This window comes from Buteo buteo, chromosome 11 (assembly GCF_964188355.1).
Source record: "Buteo buteo chromosome 11, bButBut1.hap1.1, whole genome shotgun sequence".
In the NCBI taxonomy this organism is placed as follows: domain Eukaryota; kingdom Metazoa; phylum Chordata; class Aves; order Accipitriformes; family Accipitridae; genus Buteo; species Buteo buteo.
Genome location: NC_134181.1, coordinates 23,954,797 through 23,975,728, shown reverse-complemented (window position 1 = coordinate 23,975,728; position 20,932 = coordinate 23,954,797). Strand labels below are relative to the sequence as shown.

General features: G+C 46.6%; 1 protein-coding gene across 1 annotated transcript; it reads right to left on the bottom strand.

The window, feature by feature from the left end:
* Positions 1 to 2,905: 2,905 nt before the first annotated feature.
* On the bottom strand, positions 2,906 to 19,706 carry LOC142036287 (membrane-anchored junction protein-like). Its single transcript, XM_075039413.1, has 11 exons — positions 19,666 to 19,706; positions 19,079 to 19,203; positions 15,486 to 15,531; positions 14,115 to 14,190; positions 12,213 to 12,338; positions 11,241 to 11,272; positions 10,305 to 10,414; positions 7,876 to 7,930; positions 4,614 to 4,686; positions 4,068 to 4,212; positions 2,906 to 3,217 (listed from the first exon to the last, which is right to left on the bottom strand). The coding sequence occupies exons 2-11, from the start codon at positions 19,177 to 19,179 to the stop codon at positions 3,172 to 3,174; spliced, it is 810 nt and encodes a 269-aa protein (XP_074895514.1). The 5' UTR covers positions 19,180 to 19,203; positions 19,666 to 19,706; the 3' UTR covers positions 2,906 to 3,171.
* Between the last annotated feature and the right edge of the window lie 1,226 nt (positions 19,707 to 20,932).

Genomic DNA, 20,932 nt, shown 5'->3' with positions numbered 1-20,932 from the left:
TCCTTTCCTTTCCACTGCTGCCTTCAGCCTGGCAGCGGGAGGATATAGGGTCCCCTGGCTCCTGGGTGTTTTCTGGCGGCTGTTTCTATCTCAGGGAGGGCAGAGCATGGTTCCAGCAGCCTCTCTCAGAGTCCCTGGTGCACCTTCACCTTCCTGCTGCCTCCTGGGGCTCTGCCAGCGGGCTGAGCAGATTGTCCGCTCAGTCCCCCCTCAGAGGGCTGTTCCCGCTCCTGCCATCCCTTCCCAGGGCCAGGCTCTGGCCCGCCCTGCCGCCTGAGGCCGGGGCGGCTGCGTGCTTTCTGGGAGCTCTCTCTGGGTCGCCACATCCCTTCTGGAGAGGGCAGAGGACGTGGCTTTCTGCGGGGGGATACCGTCGCTAAGGGCCTTCTGAGCAGGTGATGGCCACCGGCCGAACTCTCCTCTGGAGCGGGCAGGGGGACGCTGCCCTTCCCCGCCAACCGCCACCCACCCCGGCTCTTTTAGCCCACTCTGGCCACGGCTCTCCACAGGCCGCTTTGGAAAGGGGCGGGGGTGGCGCGGCCCCTGGGCCGAGACCTGCTGCTCCACTCCACTCCGCTCCGCTGCGGGCCGGGCCGGCTCCGGTGCTGCTCGCCTCGCAGTGACAGCCGGGCAGCGGCCCCAGGGTCCTCCAAGGAAGCTCCTGGCGATGAGGGTTCTCCTCTGGAGGAAGCTCTCTCCACCAGGAGCCACCCGCCACTCCATCCGTCCTCGGGTCCCCCTTGTCCGGGCAGGCTGCGCTGGTGCCCGGGAAGGGCATCGGGAGAGCGGCTGGGCTGGGGCCGGCTTTGTCCTGGCGGCGACCCCCCCTGTGGCGGGGGCAACGGGAGGACCCCGTTTGGTCTGCCCCGGGGCACTGGGACTGACAGACAGCGCTGCCCTCACAGCGGGGGACTGACTGACAGCGGCGTCACGAACAAAGCCCTGGGGAGGAGCTGCCCGGGGGCGGGGGGGGGACTGCATCGCATCCCCCTCGGCCGCCCCTTCCTTCCCCAGGCAGAAGAAACCCAGCGCCCTCCTGCTGTCCTCCTCGGTCGGCGGGGGGGGGGGGGGAGGCGGCAGACAAAAGGGGGTCCCTCACCTCCCTCCCTTGCGACACACGGCCACGGAGGCTTCCTCCCCTGAACGGCTCTGCCACACATTGCCACCAGTGCCACAAGGTCCCCGCTAGCAAGTGTGCCCGGGGTTCAAAAAGCAAGTGTCTGTGTCTGTGTTGGGGGGGGGCTCTAGCTCTATCTCTCAAGCTAGTACAACTAATTGCCGACAATCGATAACAGCAACAATCAATCAGAGGAGCACCAGGTGCCTATATAGTATTACACAAACTTACCTCCAAGAAAGTAAATCGCTAATAAAGCAAAGCCAGCAGCAGGACAAGCAGCCCCAGGGCAGAGATCTCCACTTCTGGGGAGTGGGTAAGTAGCCCAGAAACACCCTGCAGGAAGAGGAAAATGGAAAAGCCTTTTCCAGTTCCGACTTCCCTCACCACTGAGCTCTCCGGCCTGATCACACTGACTTCAGCAGCTAGGAGCATCAAGGTCCATAGACACCAGTGCCAACAATACAGCATCGGTGCCATGAGCCTACGTACCACTGGACACGTGTGGCTTTTTCCAGCATTTATGGGATGCCAAGGGGAAGAGAGGGAAAAGTCCCCTCGAGAAATAGCCTGGCTTGCTTGTTTCTGCTTGTTCTTTTTTAAGTACCTTCCCCTTTCCTTTTAGAAGGCAGCCACTTGTTTAAAGAACAAGGTGCTTTCTCAAAGTTAAAAGAATGCCTATCCCAGCTAAAATAAAACCCATTTTTGTTTAGATTTCATTAAACCATTTTCTTTATCACCTAAAATGATTTTCCAAAATGGATACACATCTTGCAAATATTGCCCGTAATTCTATAATGGCATTTTCCAGATTGAGACATCAAAATGTCTTTGTGTGTATGTTGTAGCCTCAGCCAGCCCAGCTCTTGCTGGGCAAAGGCCCTTTCTTATGCAGCTGCATCTAAGATTAGGGAAGTGGGACATCCTCCTCTTGACAGAACCAGTGCTAAAGATCAACTCATGGTTATCTTCCCTTATTTATGGCTTGATATCCATCTGGTCAACTCTTTATCCATTCCCTGGTCCTCACCGCTGTCCATCTCATTGTACAGCCCCCCAGCAGAAGGGACTGAACCCTGGTGTGCTCAGCCTTTACCACAGTTTGTGCAACAGGACTAAGGAGAATGGCATAAATGGAACCAGTTTCTCAACTCCATTTCTTCTTGGAGGGAAAACATTCTTTCACTGCTGATGGGAGTCTGGGAATGAATACAGCAGTATGTAGGGTGGACAATCTGTGCACCAGGGTGGGAACAAGCCAAACAGACCCCATGTTGCATTATCTGACTCACTTAGAGCATCACCTCATTCTGCCAGATGTTACCCCTGAGACGCAGTCAGATGGCCATGCACCGCTACTGCTAAAGTAACAACCAGTAACACAGTGTTATGTGTTAGACCAGCATTGTGCATGTATGTACTGACAGTGCCTCAGCTCAGGAGATGGCTGAAGAATGATGGTTTATTGTAAATGCACTAGCGTGATGGCAAAAAGCTGCCTGAGCATGCCCTAGGCATGTCTGAAATCTTAACTCCCAGCCTCCTCCCACTACCTGTTGAAGGCGTAAATAACTACACAACCTGTAGGGGAGTGATAAAAATCTAATCAAAAATATTTTCACCAATTTTGACGTTTTTAATGCTGTGAAGCACAGTGCAGGAGTCCATCCAATACTAGAAACCTCTACTTGGAGGGAAGGAGTGTTTTCTGCTAGGGTAGGACTGATTAAAACCCCACACAGTTCCAAGCTAATGCTTGTTTTATTAGAGTCTCATATAATGATTTTTAAATGTAAAATTCCCAATTTATGACACTCAAGAATCAAAATCTTAAAGCTTGTTGCTCTTTTTCCAAAAACTCTAGGTTGTGAAGAAAAAGACATTCTAACCTGACATCTTCAGTACATTAATTTGAAAATGTAAACAAAGTAGAATTTCATTTCAAGCACTAATAGTGGAGACAAGCAATGTGAAAAGCTGAATTACAAAAGAAACAATACAACTCAACATTCATGCTACAAGTTTACCTTTCCACAACAATTAGTACTTCCAGGTCAGTTCTTCCCACCAAAGAGATGCTGTAGTGGCGAGAAGATTATGCTGAGGAAACAACAACAACAAAAAAACCCACATTATACTTAAAGTACTTCTCTGAGAATTGTAACAACAAGGTAATTTCTGTCCACCAGAAAGACACAAGCCCAGCACAAAATAATAGAGGAAGACTAAAAAAGTAGAGGAAACAAAGAACAACCTGTGCCATAATGGTCTAGTCTCAATAGTTAAGGAGACTAGCACACATTATGATTAACAAGGAGTTTCATTGCTTCCAAAACCAACCCACCTATCAAAGAAACAGTTACTGCCTATGTTCAACACGTGCTGTGCAGTGAACAGACCACTCTTGCAGCATACAGCTTCAACAGCTTTAGAGCACTCATTTAGTCAGCAATGCCCAGCAACTGTTGGCATGGTTACTTTCATGTTGGTTAAAAACGGTGTCTTTGGGAGTCAAAGTTACAAAGGCCACAGTTGCTAAGTGGCCAAATAAAGGCCATACTTACCTTAACGGGACTGAAGGTCCCTCCCAGAAAGGCCCTGTGAGAAGGGGTAGCTTTAAGTCCTTTAAAAATTGGGCTGGAGATGGCACTCCTCAGCTGATAAAAGCCACATCCTATGAGGGCTGTGACTGAGGTCAGTAACCCTCCCATGAGTTTTTTCCCCCTAAACAGCTCAGAAGAGGAACATTTCCTGGGAAAGGTGCACCTTACCGCAAGACAAAAGGACATCCCTGAATGCTCCTTTGCCTTGGCAGACTTTGGTTTAACCGCAGAAAAGAGGTACCCATTCTTCAAGAGAATGCAGAATCACCTGAACTGCCAGAATCAGGCACATGCTTTGACACAGGCTCAGACAGAGCCAGGACTGCTCATAGCTGCAGTATTAGTACCTTCTCCAGAACCTGGAGAGACCTCTTCCTCCTGACTCCATGTTTCCTTTGTTTATCATTTGGTCCATTTGCTGCAGTAGCTGCACCTCACCCTCAGCCTGACCGGTTCCCGTTCTTTGTTCAAGGTTAGATCCCACACGTCCCCCTGTAAGAAACAGCAGCAAGAATAAAAACATAAGCTTGCTCTCTCCACACTCCCTGCAGACCCAACGGCAGACTCTGAAACTGAGAGGTAGGTCCAGACTGTTGACTGACGTGACGCCTGGGAGCTTTCGAAGCAATCACAATGCAGACTGGTTTGGAGGTAGCCTCTCCTCCTGCAGCCCAGCTCTGAAAGAGCTACGTAGCCTGGCTCTATGGGTGGGAGTTGCTTATAGCCAAAATCATTGCTGACCTACCGCTCTACGGCGGTTCTAATTCCTAGTCTCATGTGCTGGAAAATACCAAACACCATTTTTAAAGGAAAACTAATACCAATGTCATCCTTGCAGCTTTTGATTTCATATGACTAATTTGAATGAAGCAAACCAGGAATTCCTTACTTACACAAACTCATTCGCTTACTGCCCACAGTAAGGGATGCTGGACTAAACTCGCGCTCATTTTCTTTGGAGGAATTCTGAAATGAAAAGGAACCCAAGAACTGTCACACAATGTAAAATTCTGTTCTACAAGAGATTTTTGTTTCTTTGCTTGCTTGCTTGAAGAACTAAAAGGCAAGGTCTACTCTCTTGTTCTGTGATTTTATTTTCTTTCCTGCTACTATGAGGGCTTTCTTCACCAATATCTTTCTACCCCTCCCTCCTCAGGACATTCCCAGGCCTAACATAAAGCAGTAATTCATTGTGTAGACTTTAATATAGTAGATAGTGAAAGAGTAATAGCACCTATGGCACAGAGATTTTAAAAAACGTCAGTAGAGGTGCTGTGGGAAATAAAAGCCGCTGGACAATACCGGTCCCTAGACATCAGCCCTGCTAAGACACAGTCATAGGAAGCAGAGTAACAGGGGAGGGACAAAAGTGAAAAGTGCCAGAAGCAAGAGGTGAGCCAGAAATACCTATTAGCAAGGCTATGAGCAATACAAAGGATCACAAACAACAAAATCACCATGTAAGCTTCTTTAGGAGACAGTAAAACAACTTTGTCACAGATATAAGATCAGAGAAGAATAGATCCACTCCCCGATGGTGCTTCTCTTGCACTAAGCTCAGGTTCATGTGAAGTTCCAAACTTCAGATGGCCAGAGATCTTTGCAGTTTAGTCTCAGAGCATTAACTAAGTTACAAAAATTATCTGCAGTGACAGGCTGAGCGTCTCTCAGTTCTCTTTCTTCCTTGGACTTCTACTGGTGCTCTTGGTAGGCGGAAAGATGCATAGGCTCAACTCCAATCATCCTGACCATACAGCCTACTGTCAAAACCGCAGGCCTGGAAGGCGTTTGGAGGAGAGCTGAAAATGCAATCTATTTAACAGCCGTCTGACTGTAGCACTTCCATGCTCCTCCTTTTGAATCGAGTGCTGATCCTGTAAAGTCAGTCCTATGTGTACTAAGCAGACAGATTTCCTCCTTGTTTTAACAAGACTGTTCCCTTTTCGAGATGCACTCTAAAACACCAGCTGGATTTGGATCCAAAATCATACACTGCTGATAAACTGAACAAGAGCCCTGGAGGAATGATCAGAAGAATCCTGAGAAAGTACAGGAGCTACTGATATGTTTTTTCCTAAGCCTGATCTTTCTTCTCATCCTGAATACCAGAAGAAAAAAAATGGAAATCAAACCAAATGGAAAGCATGTCACAGAAGCACCTGGCTCTTATCTCCTAAAAAAGCACATAAGGGAGACGTCATCTGCCCAGGATTTCATGTGGTGCTCCTGACATCTGGTCTGGTATTCATAAAGACACCAGTTTGTGTCTGGAGCTCCCTCTCAGTGTAACAGTGCCCTGACTAGTGAAAACTGCAGGTACGAGTCATGGTGGCACAAGCATCTCTTCTGGAGAAGGTTCTTCTCACCTGAACTGGTATTTGCTAAGTTGATGATTCATTCATCATAGTTCCAGTTTACCTGGAAAGAGCTCAGGACATGTCCTCCCACATCAGTTAACACAGTAGGAGGTTATGGTGATGACTGCCACCTACCACATCATTTCCCAGCGTCCAACATGCTAACCCAGAGCTCCAGCTTCCAAGGACCCTAACGTTTGGGAAATTCAGCCACTGTACAAGGAGTGGAGGCATTCTGGGACAGTGATTATAGCAAAGCGGGGAATAAAAAAAGCATATTTCAGAGGATGACCTTACCCCACCAACAGAGTGTTTGGAGCACCTGAGGAAAGAAGCCAGAAAGGGCATGTGCAGACAGACCTGTCACTAATCCTGCAAAGGTAAGCTGAGGGGAAAAAAAAGGGATACAGGTTTTGGAAACAAATCAGCCTGCTTGTTTTAGAGAAGTTCTTCTGTACTGAATGCTCCTGAGGAGTTACCAGGCAGTCTCCTTCCTATCTTGAAAATCTAACAAACCTGTCAAAAACCCCTCTTCTGAAAGAAAGTTTTGGGCTTACAACAAGGCGAGGGCTGTTTCAATACAGGAGGTTTCAATACAGGAGCCTGTGCAGGCTGAAGGTAACCATGCAACTAGCAGCAACTGAAATTGCAGGCCACTGTATATGCAGGGGATCCCTGCAGAGCAATTACACTGAGATTGGCCCTTTGAAACCAGTTCTATAGGAGCAAGCAGGCAGTATGACCTGGCCACCAGGCAGCAAGCCCAGAGACAACATTTCTGTAAAGCTCAACCAGTTGTGGAGAGGTCCAAAAGGTTTCTGAAATGGGGCAGCATGTCATCCTGCAGAAACACACAGAAATCTGGGCATCTGATGCAACTGTTCACCTCCCAAGGAACAGCAGGAAAAGAAGCTGTTCCTTTTATACCACTGGGCAACTTCCTTTCTGGACAACCCCAAGAGGAATGAGCTTGCCTCCTCAGAAAAGACTCTCTCCGAAGAGCTGGAGAAGGAAAGCAGCCCGGAAGGCAATAGTGTGGCAGGGATTTGAACTACATGCAGAATGGCTATCAAGATCCAGAAAATGGACGAAATGCACTGGGATATTTGGGAAGATGGGCAACAGCCAGGAGGAGGAGAAGAGGGGGGTGAGGGAAGACCCTCTTAACTAAAGGGTGTGCCTAACAGCAGCTCTGTCAAAGCAGCCATTTAGCCTGTGGGCTAAAAAAGAAAGAATCTCGCCCTCCTGACAAGGTCTCTGGAGAACAGTGGGTTTAGAAAGCACCTGCCAATCCCTCTGGAACAATCCTGTCGTAAATCTGCCTTCTGATGACATAGCGAGAAAAGGCATGACACTGTTTCAAGAAGAGGGAGATGCTTGCAAGGCCATCTACACAGAAAGAGGACACTGGTGGCGAGTGGCAAGTACTCGCAGCAAAGCCAGCGTCCACGTGTCAGCACCCACTGTTGGCCCTTCATGGAGTTCTGCACAAAGGGGCATCTGAGGTAAAAGAGGACTGGAGGCTTGAAGACAAGGCAGGGCATCCTTCAGGTTCAGCTCCAAGAAGCTAAGCTCACCCCTAGAGTTTGTAGCTTCGCAGTCAGAAAAGCCTGTATTGGCTCCTGGTAAAACTCATCCCGTGGCTAAGTTTGATGAGCAGGAATCATAAATCTCTCCATGCAGGTGATGCAGGTGAAAAAGGAAAAAAAGTTACCTGAAGGCATTTTTATGCTTGCCACTTTAAGAATCTAGGACTAAACAGATGCTGTTGTCTCTTCCTGAATATTCTGTAGCTTACCATTTCAAATCCATGCTCTGCTTTACGCGTATGGTGAACACAGTCGGCTTCAGTTCTAAAAATAAGTCAAACAGGTAGGAACTGAGTTTACAAAAAGTCACAAAAAGGAAGCAATCTTGTAAATGGCTACTCAAGTATTTCATTAGAAATTAAGGTTTTAGTACCTCTAGCCAACAAGACAGATACCCTTAATCTATATTTGTACTCATGTTTCAAAGTCTCATTTAAAAAATGAAAATAGGCACTCATTCCAGTATTAGGCTTTCTGCTTTTCTAGTAAGCCAAACAAGCAGTTAAAGAGAAAAACAGTGTGACGTGACAGGGAAAGGGGGATGAGCAGTGAGGTGAGAAAGCTTGCAAATCCTACAAGATTACTGACACAAAGAGAAGGGCAGGTAGCAAAGAACCATAGAAAGATCTTACAAGACTCAGTCGTGGAGCAATAAAAAGGCAGAGAGGTACAAAGTGATGCACGTGGGGAAAAAGAGTCCTAGCTTCACACACAAAATAGTGCTCTTGGAGCTGATCAGCATCACCTAGAGATTCTGACAGCTCAACACTCAATAGCACCCCAAGAAAACCCAAATCTAAATGCCCCATGAGGACTTACAAGCTAAAGAGCTTGTCCAAAAAGAAACAAAAGATCAAGAGGCGGTCTGACTACAGTAGGCAAACTCCTTCCCAGGGTGGGGGAATGCTCAGACTGAATGCTCAGCTCTTCAGTCTAACAGAGTAATTGGGGAAAAATGACAGAAGGCTTGAAGTTGATGCCTGACCAGTTTAATTTTGAAATCAAGGATACACTTTAGAATTATTAACTGTTTTAATCTTTTCTGGAATAGCGTAACTGCTGGGGCAAGACACAGGACTAAGAGAGAACTGCCAGATTGGATCATGAAATAGCCCTTTCTGGCCTTGTATCTTATGAATCTACAAATCACGCCTTGGCTAAAAGAGATTAGAAAGCATTCTGGATCCTGGTTGCATTCATCACTCATGTCCAGCAATTTTATTGTGACTAGAAACTGATGGAGAGGGCGGCGTGGGGAATGAAAGGACTACATTTGTATGAGCAGGAAAAGAACTGGCTTCAGACTTCTCCCATTATAATCTTTGCCTGAAATACATTTGGGAATTGGGTAGAATATAAGGCAACAAGGGAGATGATTTGACATGGTCTGTATGTCGCCATGGAAGGCGAAAGGTGAGCATAAACACTTCCAACCACAACGCTGGATCTGGGACTCTCTGCCACATACTTGTGAATATTAAGTAGACATGAATCTTCTGTTTTTAAAAGCTACACTCCATGAAAGAAAGAAGCCTGCTAGACTGTAACTAATAATGGGCCTGCCTCTGAAAGGTAATCAAGAACTAAACTTGAAGTTAGTCACCATGAGCCAGCATTGCACCCTCGTGCCGAAGGCGGCCAGCAACACCCTGAGCTGCGTTAGGAAGAGTTTTGCCAGCAGCTCGAGCGAGGTGATCCTTCCCCTCTGCTCAGGGCTGCTGAGGCCAGTCTGTGTACTCGTCCAGACTGTGCTCCCCAGGACAAGACTGGGACTCATTGGGGTGAGCCCAGCAAAAGGCCACAAAGATGATGAAGAGACTGGAGCACTCTTCATATGTGGAGAGGCTGGGAGAGCTGGGACTGTTCAGCCCAGAGAAGGCTCAGGGGGCTCTTATCAATGTACACCTGATGGGAGGCAACAAAGAAGAGGGAGCAAGGCTCTCCTCAGCAGCGCCTTCTGGCAGGACAAGAGGCAAAGGACACAAATTGCAAAACATGGAATTAACTCTGAACACAAGAAAAAACTTTCTGACTGCAACTGTGGTCAAGCACTGCAACCGGCTGCCCGCAGAAGTTGTGGCATCTCCACCCTTGGAGTTCACTCAAAACCTGAGGGGACACATCCTGGGCAACCTGCTCTGGGTGACCCTGCTTGAGCAGGAGGGGTTGGACTCGATGATATCAAAGGTCCCGAAAACCTCAATGATTCTGTGAAAGCCACAGATAGAGATCTCAGCCACCAGCCAAGAGGTAGCAGTCATCAGCTGACTCAGAGGAACAAGCTGGGAGGCAGCTAGAAAACTGTTCCCAGTTCTTCCCTTGTCATCCCTGACTCAGGTGTGCAAGCCAGTGCACTGCTTTGTCGAGCTGCCCAGTTCTCATCCCGCTGTGATTCTACAGGTAACGTTAACACAAAGGAGTTAGACAGTAAGAGCTCTAGTTAATGGCATGGGAACCTGAAAGCACAGGACAACTTTTCTCCAAACATGGACAATGCTGCTTAGATTCTGTCACCTATGGAAGAGAAGGAAGAAGACAAATGGACCAAAGGGTTACACAGGAATGAAATACGAGGAAGTACAAGAAACATCAAAAACACTGATATGTGCCCTGGAAGACTATTTTGTAGTCAACTGACCTGTCCATATCCGACTGTGAGTGTGAGGCCTCTGCTCCGAATTCCACTCTTCTCCTCTTCACTGTTTCTTCCACTGCAGCACTTTCTGACACTTCATTTCTTCTCTTGACCTTCAAAACATTGCAAAGTTGGTATTGATAAAATTTGATTTTGACTTTTCTATTTTAGAACAAAAGTCAGACTTAAAATACATCCATATCTTGAAACATTGTCCATGCTTATACAACAAAAACAAAAAAAAATGATTCAGGAATAAAAGATTAGCTGCCTTATTCAAACAGAAGGTAAGCACTGAGAGGCCATCCAGAAAATTATGCTCAACAGTTTTAAACAAGAACTGCTGCTTCCCAGGACATCCTATTTGTTCCGTTTTTAGAGGAGGGCCTAGGAATGTAATTAGCAGGAACGTAATGCTAGCAGAGAGAGTGGGATTTTCTTTGGGGGAATTTGGACAGGACACCTTCACTAATTCACTCCATCTTCAGACACTTACCTGTATTGAAAACAAAACCACCCTGAGCTCTCACTAAACAATAACTTTCCAAAGAAGCTTGACTTTGTTGTTTAGGACACATACAGCACTTAGGAAACTACTTAATTATTCAGCAATATTGACCTCATACAGACTCTCACGGTGAAGAAACCATTTGACAGCTCAGCTCAGACTTGCAGAAAACACATTTAATTGAAGCCAGCATGGCCCTCGCATCCTGAGGCAGGACTTCATTCAAAGTCCGCTGGAATTGACAGGAAGGTTTCCCTCAACTTGGATGGTTCTAGGGGAGAATTCAGTCCCACCTTACACTGCCTGACTGACACCCAGAAACAGGAGAACTATAGCACTGCCTAGATATATATTCTGCTTCTCCAGACTATTTGGAATATGACTTTTAAAAAAAAAAAAAAACACAAAACACAACCACACATACAACTTACAAGCTCATCACTGCCCTTGTTTACTTCTTTACCTGTAACAGAGGTATTATAAAATCTGGTGAATATTTGGTGACTGGACTTTCTTTAACCAACTTTAAAGTACATTTTTGCATTACACCTCACTTCCTGAGAACAAGATAAACTACTTAGAAACAATGCTGGACTTGCATATGATATCTTGAAACTGAAGAACTGCAAATACAGCTCTTTAAGAATTCCTGGCTATGAATAACACAAGCCAATGGGATGGCGACAATTGCTTTGGACTACTTGTCCATTTGATAAAGGAGACCAGAATATCTACTAAGCACTCACAAGAAAGACCAACAGCTTTTCCCAGGGACGAATAATCAGAACAGGAAATACTAAGAAAAAACACTCCCTTTTCACAACAGAGGAGGTTAAACGCAGAGTCCCACAGAGGTCTCAGCTGGGGCCTGAGGCTGTTCAGGGAATTCATAGAAAACCTGGAAGACGAGACACTAGGGAGGTGACAACATTTGCTAATTATACAAAAGACATTATTACCATTATTACTATCATTATTTAGAAAAACAAATGCATTCTTTCTTTAGGAAAATAGAAACAAAGAGTGTGAAGTTCAATGTCAACAAATGTAGTCAAGCATAAGGAAGAAAAACATGTGTTCCATATATATGTGCTGGCTCCAGCCTAGCTACTGACATTCAAGAATGAAGGTTGGGAGCCACTGGGCATTGCTTCATAAAAATACTAGCTGAAGAGTCAGCAGTGGGTGAAAAGGCAAAGAGAAATTCTAGAAGTTTTCAAAAAGCAATACAGGACAAAAGAGAACACATTACTATGCTCTATTTCAAATCCATGGTACACCCATACTGCATGCAGTTTTGCACCCTCTAATTCAAAGACACAGTAGAGGAAGGGAAAGGGAAAAGCAAGACATAGAACATAGATGTTCCCAGACATTATCCAAACATAACCATAGTGACTTACCACAAGATATGCTTTGCTGAAATGAGTTGAGTTCTAGATACATAGTGCAAATGTAGGGATAAGGCACAAGGTGGACATTCTCATGTTTGAATCTCATCTTCGATACTCTCTCCCATTTACTCATATCTGAGAACAACGATAAGACTTAAGAACATAGCACTAACATTTCAAAGGAGCAGGAGTACTGACAATGTCTTCTTGTAAAGCTTCAAAAGTCATACCACACTGAACATGTATGCATAAGAGAGCAACTACAATCTGTTGGTATGAACTTTGTGAAAAACCACTAGTAACACATTACAAGAAACACTCATCCAGGTGATACTCTCCCATCAGTCGCTTGTATTAATAGCATTGTGTTTCCTTAACTGTATCTGGCTTCAGTCCTGGCATCTTCCCACAAGAAACAACATGCCAGGCTCTTCCAACACTGTGAATAAAACCTCAACAGCTTTCCTAACTAAAAAGTAATTCTTTTTAGAATTATTTTTAAAACTGAAAAGGACAAGGATTCATAAGGAGTAGCATCATTACATTCACTTCACAGTTCAAAATGGGAGGAAAACAGATAATTAACATGACAACTGCCACAGTCACAGATGTTCCTTCCTGTGGGTGCAGTTCGCACACCTAGGAGCACATGCATGCAAGAATGGATGACGCCAGACAGCAGTCTCCTTATGTGCCTCTGATCTCAGGAAGAAACAGGTAACACGAATACTTCTAGTCCATTTGCTAGCAGAAACTAACATCCTGAAGAGTGGAGATGAAGCCCAAGTTTTGCCTAGATGAAACACTGATGCAATCAGTTCCTTTAAGGGATGAAATTGCTCGTTTGAGTTTGGCTTCAAGGACTCCCACAGCTGGTGATTAACTAAGAGGTACGTTGCAGCGAGGAGGCCGACACACAGATTGCAGGACAATTCATCACGCCAGGCCTCTGAGCTTGCAGTTCTCATCAGGGCCTGGTGCTGGCTGAGCAGGTGGATGGACTTCCAAGCTCTAGAAATACAAGTTCGTGAATCAAACTGTCCTCAAGCACACAGGCAAAACTGGCTGTGCTTTAGTGAAGCAAACGAACAATGAGGCTTTGTTTGTTTGGGTGCTTTCTGTCTGACAATGCTCTGGGCTACTTTCTCTTCCTGGTACTAACATGAATAAGTTGCTTTCATACGTACCAGCTTCTGACAGAGAAAGAGGATGACCTCGTTCTTGCCTGCTAGTACGAGGGGTGGCAATAATGCAGTCTGCCAAGACTGGAAGGGAATGCCTTGGAGGCGGAAACACGTGGGTGTTCATTACTCCTGGGCACTTGGAATCACAGGAGGTGATGCCAAAGGGCCTGATCCAATTCACAAATTGACACACCTTAGGACTGAAAAGGCTTCTCCTTCAACTAACTTACTTTTCTCTTCAACAACAGCCTCAGGAGAGTAACTTCTTCTTAACCCTTCACACTAAGCAACTACAATATTTAATCCTAATATACCTTACAAGAAAACTACTGCAGTCTTCTCTACTAGTGGACCAACACTGCTGAGCCTGTAAGGAGCATTTTACATTTTATTAACCTTCTGAAACAACGCACTAGCTTGCTTTGCTTGCAATTGCATTATGTGGGCTTCCTGGGACTTTATATATACATGTTCATTTTCTCTGGCTAAATCAGATTTGGAACGCAGAGGTGTTCATCCAAAAACACTGCAAAACACTCTTTTCCCATCAGTTCTCTGAAGGCAACAACTGAGAAGGATCTTCAGCTAACATAAAACTGCAAAGGTCAAAGGATTCGTACTCTAGCTAAAGATCTGCACACTACTAGACATGAATGTCGAATTAAGCAATGCCCAACAGGTGCAAGTCATCGAATCTTTTATTTTACAAGTAGGAAAGAAAGGATACACGGAAAGATAGTGAAGTGGTCTGTAGAAAATGGACGTAAATCATCAAGATTTCCAAGGATTACTCGAATCGCTTCCTGGAGAGGCCAAAACAACAAAGGAAGGAAGAATATTAACAATATAGCCACAATTCCACTGTCAAGTACAGTTTTGAGGCTTGGAAAAAAATTAACATTACAGTTTGCATGAATAGTGGAAGAGCAGGTTCTAGGTATTTTGCTTTTCTTCCTCCCCTTCTTTCCCCTGCTCCTTCCCATCACCTTAGAGCACACTGCCCTAACAGATTCACAGAAATTGAAGTGAATGAATGTCTTAATCTTGAACCAACATAGAAGCATTACTATGGAAACTGGAGTTATGCTTTTAAATTTAAGAAGTTTTACATTTAAGAAGCCTCCTTCTTGCCAGCAAAACACATATAGTGTGTTGCAAAAACCAACTGACCTGTTGCAAAAATAAACGTATTCCCCTTTTTCTGAATATTGACACAATTCAGTTACAAAGGAACTGTAATTCAGCCCCAACAAATTCCTGCTTTATAAACAGGAAACTTTTTCCAGTAATACCTTTCAATATTATCAAAAGTGAAAAAGAAACAAAAATTAACTGATAATTTTCCACATCAATTAAAGTCAGCACATTTTCTTCAATGATATTTACAATGCTGTTACTGTACTCCAAAGATTTGTTTAAAATTAAGTAACAGGAGCATTTTTAAGCAGGCAGTATATTGGTCTCATTTCCTCAGGAATGGCAGGGTCTTTCTCCTGTCCCAGGAAGAAAATGACAAGAACAGAATTCATCAGTTGTCACCAAGCTTGGTCACAAAGTAATGGCGTCATTAAAAGAACATCCACTGGCTCCCCCAGCTCCACAGCTATGAGGAAAGCACGTGCAATTAAGTATGAGATTAGCTGCTGTCAAGCTAGCTCACCAGTACTGCCACAGCTCCTGAAAAACTAGGAGGGTCTGAGAGTTAGTCAAGCCTGAGAAGTTCAAAGCAGTGGTCAGGTCTGGGGCTGAGAGTGAAACCACAGGAAACTGCTACTGCAGAATGAATCTGAATAGGAACCAGAAAGTGACGGGGTGCAACTAGCTAGACAAATAGGAGTTTTCATTTGTCTAATTTTAACAGTCAGTAGCTTCTTTGAAATATTTCTGATAAAAGCATTACTCGCTTATGCTAATGCTGCCTGTTGATGACATTTTTCATTTACGTCATTTTTTTCACCCTCATACTCTCCAGAGAAGTTCCCCATTACTCGCACTTGAAACCCTGCATTTGACAAAACATCCTCCGTCCCATAACGAACAAAAGATTTGCTCAACCTAACATTCAGCTAAGGTCCCATGGACCTGCTTCATCTCCTACCTCTAACTCCTTGACAGCACTTCCAGTGGTGTCGAGATCCAGAGTGCTGTGAAACAAACAGAGAGAGTTAGTCCCACCCCGATCAAAAAGCAATGGAGCTACATTCCTTGTAAGAGTTTAAACAACAAAACATCATTCCCATTGCACAGAGAAAATACTTAGCAGGCAGACGAATTCCCAATTTATTGTTCTTAAAAAACATCCCTTATTCCACAAGGACTGTTTATTTTCACTTTTCTGCCCATTTGTATTTTGTGTGTCTGAGGATTCAATGGATGAGAGATCAGATCTTTTCAGTCGATTCTCAGCAACCTTTAGGATTGGGTTTTCTGACAAGGTGCCCTCAAACCAGCACCTCTCCCTTCCAGCCTATCGCAATGCCATTGTGCTCAAGGGACTAAAAAGGAGGAACCGGCAGGATGTGTCTCTTAATCCCCTCCATGGTGCAAACCTGCAGAGAACAGGCCTTCACAGCACTGGGGCTATGTCTTGTGATGCTGGGAGTTGTGTACTGCCTGCATCAAACTGTGTTCCCAACTACTAACTACATCTTTTGTAAGCCAGCTTCTCAAAAGTTGTTTGCTGCTAGGTATCGGCCAACAATAAAATGCATAGGGAGAGAGAAGGTCTCAAAGAAAAGCTGAACCCATTAAAAAGTAAACAAGTGTCGCACAAACGTCACTTGGAAATAAGGAAATACGGTGGAGTGTAAGGAATTATGGCATGCAAGTATTCTCTGGTATATGGTTTGGCAGGCAGCCACTCATATCCTCCACATTCAGGGGCCCCAGCCAGAACTCGGTCAGAGATGAGAACTTTCCTTCCTCTTCAGAAAGGGTCTCTCCTTGCTTGATACAGAACAAGTTAATGAAAGGAATTACACATTGCGCCACAGCAGAAGGACAGATATCACCCACCCAAGACTTATGCTGTGGTCATGAAGTCTTCATGGATCAGCAGGGACACAAAAGCACGATTCAGGAAGGGACGCTGCCGCGGCGATGAGAAGAAGAGGGTAGAAAGAATGGAAGAAAGCAAGGGGCAATGACAGACTGCAAAACTCAAATGCAGTGTGCTCTCTACCATCAGGAGATCAAACACCTGCAGGCTGTTCAGAAACATATGTGCACTTACTGGCAGTGCCTTCTAAAGGGATTACGCTGAGGGAAAGACCTTAGTCACAGACAAGAACAATATTTCAAGCATCTTCTGAACACTACGTGACATTACAAGACATGCAGCAGAATTTCAAAGACCCAGCCTACTTCTCCAAAGGAAAAAGGAGACAAATCTGGCACAAGATTTAACATAGCTTCAGGTCTGGAGACAGCATGGTGTTCATAGCACATTCTCTTCAATTCTTCTGCAGTCACTTCCAGAGTAAATCCAGGCCCTGGCAATGCCTGTGCACATCTGATTGCAAAAGCAAATTCACTCACACTCATAAAACCACTCTCTAGGCAGAGGCTTGAGTCATTGCCTAAGTCATTTAGCCCTGCTGCAGCCTCACTGGCAAGAAAACAGGGTTTTCGGGATGCCACAATGCTTTTCTCTTTCTCTGATGCAGGGATACTCCCTGGCTCAAAAGGATCTCAGTCCTAGTTTCTGCATGGGTGCCACCACCTGAAAAGAGACTTAACCTCAACAGTTTAGATGACTTTCCAAAAGCCTGTGAGGGCATCAACCTTGAAATGCTGTCTGATGATGACCACAGCCTTGAAGGATGTACACAGGGAGCCAGATTATGCTGAGCCACTGCTTTGGCTTATGAATACTATCATTATTAATCACTTATCAGAGGCTGAGACAGCAACAACTCATAAGTTTCAGACCAAGTTTGAGCCCTACAGAACACTCCTTCAGCAGGACCCAAACTATAAGCACCTGCTTTAGAATACCACCCTTAAACCTAAGCAGCTCCAGCTCCTTTTTCAGAGCAGCTCAAACTTCTGGAATTATTATAGATTGCAGCCTCCAAGATTCTAAGTCCCCTCTCAAACTAAAGGCTCCAGAGCTCCTTGAGTGAGCTGGTCAAGATTTTGCCCACTCGCAAAAGCACTTGCCCATCATTTCTGTGTGCCTGACTAGCAGACACAAGCAGACTCCTCCAGGGCAATACCCTCAGGGAAAGTCTCTTTTTCACTTCTGAAGGACCAGCCTCTTCACTTGTTTTACATCTTCCCCAGCTGACCAGACTACTCAGTACCCTGTGCTTTAGTTACTTTGCTGGCTACTAACTCAAACTTCCCATTTGAGGCTTACCACACAACTGTTACCTCCCATAACCTTCCTATTCATTGTCCCCTGCACACGCAAAGACCGCTTTCCTTTCTCCGACTTGCATGCCAGCAGTACCACAGACTAAACCACTCTCCCTTCACTCTCATTTCTCAGGCCTGCCACTACAGTGCCTTCTAGAAACGGAGAACAGCAGTTACCCTAAAGGTCCTGCTCAGCCCCTCTGCCTGCAGGAGGGGCATGCTATTGTTTCAAAACCACAGGACAGGTTTATCACAAACACATTTGAAATAGGAGTGGCAGTGCAAAGGGAACCTTGAGAGAGAAAAAATCCCAAGAGCACAACAAACAACTACTGCCAACAGCCAGTGAGAGTTTCCAAAGACTCTTTCCACACCCACACTTGAGCGCCAGATTGCCAGGCCAGCGAAAGGCACACTGCTAACAGCAGACAGCCCAAGAAATAAGTACATACTTTGAGTACAGAGCTCCACGGCTGTGCTGGTTAATTAACGTGAGAGTTAATTTTCCCCACAGTAGCTTAGATGGGGCTGGTTTGCATTTCTGCTGAAAACAGTGTTGATAACACAGGGATGTGAGCAGTGCTTACACAGCATCAAGGTCTTTTCTGCTCCTCTCACTGCCCCACCAGTGAGTAGGCTGGAGGTCCACAAGAATTTGGGGGTGGGACAAGACTAGGACAGCTGACCCCAACTGACCCAAGGGATATTCCAGACCATAGGACGTCATGCTCAGCAATAAAACTGGGGGAAGAAGAAGGAAGGAACATATTCCCAAGAAACCGTTAGGTGTGATGGAGCGCTGCTTTCCTGGAGATTAAATGCCTGCCTGACAATGGGAAGCAGTGAATGAATTCCTGATTTTGCTTTGCTCACGTGCACAGCTTTTGCTTTACTTATTAAACCGTCTTTATTTCAACCCACGAGTTTTCTTACTTTCCGATTCTCTCCCTCATTCCACTGCAGGGCAGTGAGCAAGCGGCTGTGCAGGGCTTAGCTGACAGCTGGGGTTAAACCACTACAAAGGCTCTAGAGCTTCTCAGTTAAACACTTATAAAATTTAAAAATACCATCAGTAAAACCAGCCTCTTTTTCCACTGAAGCACAAAATCCACACATGGCAGTGAAACAGGAGCGGTTTTTACAGCTCACATTACTCTCTCAGCCTGATGCTCAGCCTGTGCAAGGACAGTAGCCACTTGGAAGTGACCACTTCCATGGTCAGTGAAAGAAGGCAGGAAAAGAGAAGCCCTCACAATCTGAATTTAGGGTTTCCTATTAACTCACTGCTACATGCAGTCATCAAACTGCAGGTTGTAGCTTTAACATGCTTACCTGTTGAAATTGCCATAACGGATTTTAAATTTGTACACAAGCCTGCCTGCATGAAGAAACCTTGTTTCAGGCAACCGACAGGTAAATGGTTTCAAGGACATCTTCCTTTCTCCTGGAATGCCAGCCTAGGGAAGGAAGCAGGAGAGTCAAGGGGATATTACTGCTCTGGAAATGCCACTGCCGACCTCCATGAAGCTCGACAGGCCTCTTGCCCCGGGGGCTGCCAAGAACGCCCGGGCAGGACTGCGTCGCAGCCCGCCACCGACCCAGGCTGTGAGGGACACCCCCGGCGGCTGCGGGTCCCTGCGGGGACGGACAGCCGGCAGAAACTCCTTTCTCTCCACAGCCGCACGTCTCCCCGGTGCCCGCCGGCCTCCGCCGGACAGCCACCAGCGGCAGGCAGTTCCCTACCGCCCCCGCAGCCCCGGGGGCGGCAGGGAGCGGCGGGGGCTGGCCAGGCCTGTGGGGGGAAGGCCGGCACCCGGCGCCCCGGCCTGCCGCGAGGGGAGATGCCGCCGCCTCAGCCCCGCTGCCGGCCTGCGAGGCCCCCCGGCAGCCCCGGCGCTGGGGACCGCCCGGCAGCCCACCGCTCCACGGAAGAAGAGGAGCCCCTGCCAAGGCCACCGGTCCCGCCGCGCCCGCCGCTCGCCCTTGCCTCAGGCGGGGCCGGGCCGGGGCTGCCGCCGGAGCAGAGCCGAGGGGAGCCGAGTCAAGCCGAGCCGAAACGAGATGAGCCGAACGGAGCCGAGCCCAGCCGAGCCCAGCCGAAACGAGATGAGCCGGACGGAGCCGAGCCCAGCCCGGCCCGAGCGGAGCCGAGCCCGGCCCGAGCTCCCCCTCCCTCTGCTCCAGCTCCCCACGGCCACGCGCTGCTCTGCACTGGCTGCTGCGCTGCAGAGGCAGCTGGATTTTGGGGCTTGGAGCGCTTTGGGTTCCAGCGTGAGCCCAAAGCGTCAGAGGAGTTGGCCTGTACCTCCTGGCAGGTCTTGCAGCTGCTTTCAAGGGGCTCTGGGCTCTGCCCAGGCTTCTCAAGTCAACGTTAACTCTGGTGCCTAATGGCAGTACCCTAGCAGTAGCCTTGGTAGCTCAGCCCTTTCTCTCCCAAATTGCGATGATGTCAGGTTTGCCTTTTCTTGGTTTAGGCACCCTTCATGCAAAGATTCCCAGAGATTTTTTCATTCCTCCCCTACACACACAGTGGGATTCCTGGAGGGCTGCAGAAATGCAACAGCAGCGGCATTAGTCTCTTCTGGGGTTTTGGGGAGGAAACGCCCTTGTAGATAGCTGTCTGGAGCCTTTCTGGCAGCCACGTTTTACTTCTCAGACACAACCGAAAAGCTCCAATGGCCAGTGACCTAGCTGAGCAATGATCAAAAAAGAGCCACTTTTAATCCCAGGAAAGCCTAACAGTGACGTCTGTAGGAAAAACAATGTCCCAGTTAGTTCTCTTGTGCCAAACACAAAAACAGATTTTGGTGTAAAAGAAGAGGCTCCTAGTGAACTAAATAAAAACCTAAACACAGAACGAAAGCAGACACTGATCTGCCTCCTCAGGGCAGGACAGTCAGCATTTCCTTTTGCTCTGTAAAGAACATCCTTTCCATTAAAATGAGGAGCTTCTCTGTTGAACTAGGAGGCCATCAGTGCTCACAGGCTTCTAATGGCAGCTCTGCCTGAGGAACCTGGCTCAGACAAGTGCTTGCACCACTTTGGTGCTTCTAGGGAGCATCTGTACTCTTCCTGCCTGTCAGGAAACACCTGGATCAGAAATGAGCTCAGGCCTTCTACTCTCTCTGGGGAACTGCCTGCTGGAAACTGGAATGGCATTTTCCAGGAGGAATCCTCTTTTCTGAT